This window comes from Cyprinodon variegatus, unplaced genomic scaffold (genome assembly GCF_000732505.1).
Source record: "Cyprinodon variegatus isolate N-32 unplaced genomic scaffold, C_variegatus-1.0 Scaffold274, whole genome shotgun sequence".
Classification (NCBI taxonomy): Eukaryota; Metazoa; Chordata; class Actinopteri; order Cyprinodontiformes; family Cyprinodontidae; genus Cyprinodon; species Cyprinodon variegatus.
Window position 1 is genome coordinate 186,430 of NW_015150727.1, and position 3,808 is coordinate 190,237.

Genomic DNA, 3,808 nt, shown 5'->3' on the forward strand with positions numbered 1-3,808 from the left:
TATGAACTTTTAAATCCTGCAGTTTGGTCGTACAGTTTGGGCTGTAGCTGCGAGCAACGATTGAAACTATCGTACAGTGGACGCCCGGCGTTACTGTTTCTCTCTATTATCCGTCTGAATCCCTTCCACCAGAGCTGCTCCATGTTTATCTGCTTGTTAGATCAGAAGCGACTGGCGCGGGGTGTTGACGTCCGTACGTTGCGTTCAATGGTATCACGTAATTTAGCCGGTCGACTCGGGTAGAAAGGCGTCAGTGAGCTGTTCCAACAGCCAATAAAAGCAGGTTACACCGGTTTAAACTGGTTTTTCAGTCAGTGGGAAAGGGGCATAAGTGAGATGGAGAGTACGATGAAGGGACAGCAGGAAGGTCTGGAGATTACCTAGTTCTCCAATGGTAGGAGAAGTAAAAGAGCTACGACAAGAAGATTAAAACATTGTTTTGATTAAGTACTTTTTTAAAGTTTCATTTCTGAAATACATCTTTTTTTTCTTCTTCCAGATTTCAATTTAGAAAAGGACGAAATTGTGCAAAATTCCCTCCATAGAAATCTAATCGGATGAGCTGTTCAGGTTAGCATGAGGAAAGCCGACGCTTTTTCCTGCTCGAGTTAAATTAAATCAAATGAGCAGATTTCAGATCAGACACTTTTAACTACGGTCAAGATTAGCAGGAAAGTATCATGAAATACTGAGCAAGCGCTAGCTAGGTTGACTGATCACAGAACATTTGAAGAAATCCTAGAAGTATTTCTTCTCCTGCAATATCGGGATAAGGACAGTTCACCAGACTGGATGATCTGTAAAGTGCTATGAGATGACGTGTTGTGAATTGGTAGCCTCGTGAGACCATCCTGATCTCGCGAGCTTTCAAGGTTTCACTCGGTAATCAGTCTGGAGACTCTCCGTTNGATTTAAAACGTCATTAAATTAAGCGTTCATTTCCGCATGTTTTGCTCCTACAAGTTTAATAATAATAATAATAATAATAATAATAATAATAATAATGCGCATGCTCTCTTTTCGGGGTCCAGGGAAGTCGGAGCAGAGCAGGACGGGAGGAACAGCGGAGGCGGTCTGGAAAGGAGCGGAGGATGTGAGACTTTGGTCTAACGGGTCACTGTTTGTTTTTGTCATCATTTTTCCTGCCACCTGATAAAAAAAAAGTCTTTCCAAAGGAATCCTTCAGAACTCACCCTGGACTTGAGGGAACCTCCCCAATTTTCATCCACACACCTCCAGGATGGCTCCAGCGTAGAGCTGCAACAGGAGACAGAAAAGGCAAACAATGGAGTCAGGATAGGCTGGAAGCAAGACAGCCCTGGCTAACGAATCAAACGCACCCTTTAAACTGGATGTTTAAACCGTTAAGACTGCTGGGCAAGACAGAGGGGACAGCAAATCTACACTCAGCAGCTGATAAAGACACTCCAACATCTTTAAGATCAGAACAAAAAGCAAGAGTTCAGGTTCACTGGGTCTGTAATGTAAACAGGCCTGAAACGGTTAATCCTGATTAACTCAGATGCATTTCTATTGGTCTGCTGGATGCTAGCAAACATCTTTATTGGTCAAGTATCGGGCTAATCGCTTATGAGCTCAAAGTGAAGAGAACGCAACTAAACTAAAGCTAAAAAATACAATTAGAAAATATAAAAAAGATGTTAATTTAAATTAAAATAATGAGAAAGAAGAAATAAATCTGAGAAAACAGCAAAGAATCGTTTGTAGGAGTTAAGAGATAATCTCCTAATCACCATTTTTCTCCTTTGCTAATCTGCTCTCAGGTACGAACATATTTTCCGAGCGCTTCACGTAGGAGTCCAGGACAATCAGTCAGCTGTTATCTAACTCTAGCGTTTCAATGAATGTCTCTATTTGTTATTTTAAAGCAATCGTCCGTTTTATTAGGCTGCATCATTAAATATTAAGCAGTTCTGCAATCCTAAATTACATTTTTTAATTCACTGATGACAGAACTATGGGTCGCTGGTATCCAGGGACGCTGGTTTCATTTGCCGTGTCGGTGGAGGAAAGTCAGTGACTCGATATTCTCGTTCCCACTAATAATATCAGGTTAATCCGCTAGCTTAGAACGGAGATTTGAAATGCAGGCTGATATATTTCGACGTTTTTTTTCTGGCTAATATCGGACCGATTTTCTGTATCAATAGATCCCGACATTCCAGTTATCGTTCTCCGAGTAAAATCCCTTCATCATGCATTTTCTAATATGCCAACAAACAAACTAATGAATAAGAGTATTTACGATTCATGCCGATATAGTATCAGTTCAGTATCGGTACCGGTCAGTTCTCAACGTTACAATATCAGTATTGAATCAGAAATAAAAAGACCGTATCGGGATAGTCGTTTAATTCTTACTCCGTCATTCAATTTATTTGTATTTTCTCAAATTCACAACCATATCTTTGAGCTTTATCTATATCTAAAGAACCAAGAAACAATGTGACATACAAGCGTCTTTTTGACTGAAAAATAGCGGGATAAAGCGTTTTTTTTCTAACATGGGTCGACTTGCTAACAATCAGCATTTTGCTCCCTTCCCATTGGCTAATAAAGCTGGAAGCTGCGTGGCGTCTGTCTACTGTCTACTACGGTCAAGATTATCAGGAAAGTATCGTGAAATAATGAGCAAATGCTGGTTAAGCTGAATGATGACAGAACATTTGAAGAAATCCTGGAAGTATTTCCTCTCCTGCAATATCGGGATAAGGACAGTTCACCAGACTGGATGATCTGCAAAGTGCTTTGAGATCTGTTGTGAATTAGTGCTATAGAAATAAACTGATTTGCAAAGTATGGACGATTGATTATTTCTGTCTTTTGCGGTCGTTTCTGCTAACATCGAGGATATTTGTATTATATGCAAATTATTTGTGAAACTGATTGATTGGATAGGCGCTGACCTTGTTTTTTTTTTGTTTTGTTTGTGGTTTTTATTCAGTGGAGGGCTGGGGAAGGTTGTACAGAAATATGTTCTAAAAATCATTAAAACTTTATTAACAAAAAAAGATTAACAGGAAACTGCTTCTCTAAGCAACAGTTTGAATTCATATTGTGAGGAGGAGGAGGAGGAGGAGGAGGAGGAGTAATCTTGGCTGTAAGCATCTTAGTTATCATCAAGAGGTGTAATGAGGTGTTCACTTCTGAGAAGGTGCTGTTGCTAGGATACCACACATCCACTCCAGGGGATTTGATGAAAGGAAAGGAAGAAAAAAAGGAAAAACAAAGGAATATGCCCCCCCCCGATATGCCTTATTTATCCATGGGAGGGTGGGGGGGTGATTTAACCAGAGGTGGCTTATGATCCGCTTCGTCATCCTGGAGTGTTAGAGAGACAGAGGGAGCAGATCTGAAGCCAGTGTCAACAAACCCACTGACAGGGGGGGGGGGGGGGACAAACTCAGCTGCTTTAAGCAGCAGGGAACTGCAGAAAAATGCAACTATCAATAAAGATGGCGTCCTCACATTTCCTTCTTTTTAAATTGTTTCACAAATCATATTTTCTTCACCTCTTCAGCTCAATCCTGACATTGAATCTCATGAAAACAGCAGATTTTATTCTGAAGATTTTTTATTTGTTTTATTCGTTTGGCTTCTTTGTTAGCCTGCAATGCCCTACACCTGTCTATGTCTCTGAAAGGGGGGTTGTTAAAGGGAATTGTTGGCCTGGCTGAATAGGTGAGGTCTTCTGTTCTTCTGTAAAGGGAACAGAAGCCCCCCCTATTCAGCCCCCCGCCAAATATGAAATGTCTTTAAATTTAGAAACAAAGTCCAGAGGATTGTT

General features: G+C 40.6%; 1 protein-coding gene across 1 annotated transcript in view; it reads right to left on the bottom strand.

Annotated features, from left to right (window-relative positions):
• Positions 1-3,808, bottom strand: part of LOC107089969 (15 kDa selenoprotein) — a 14,251-nt gene that overhangs the window by 6,536 nt on the left and 3,907 nt on the right. Inside the window, exon 3 of the mRNA XM_015383060.1 lies at positions 1,194-1,257. Coding sequence (XP_015238546.1) covers positions 1,194-1,257 — 64 coding nt within the window. The remainder of the gene's footprint in view (positions 1-1,193; positions 1,258-3,808) is intronic.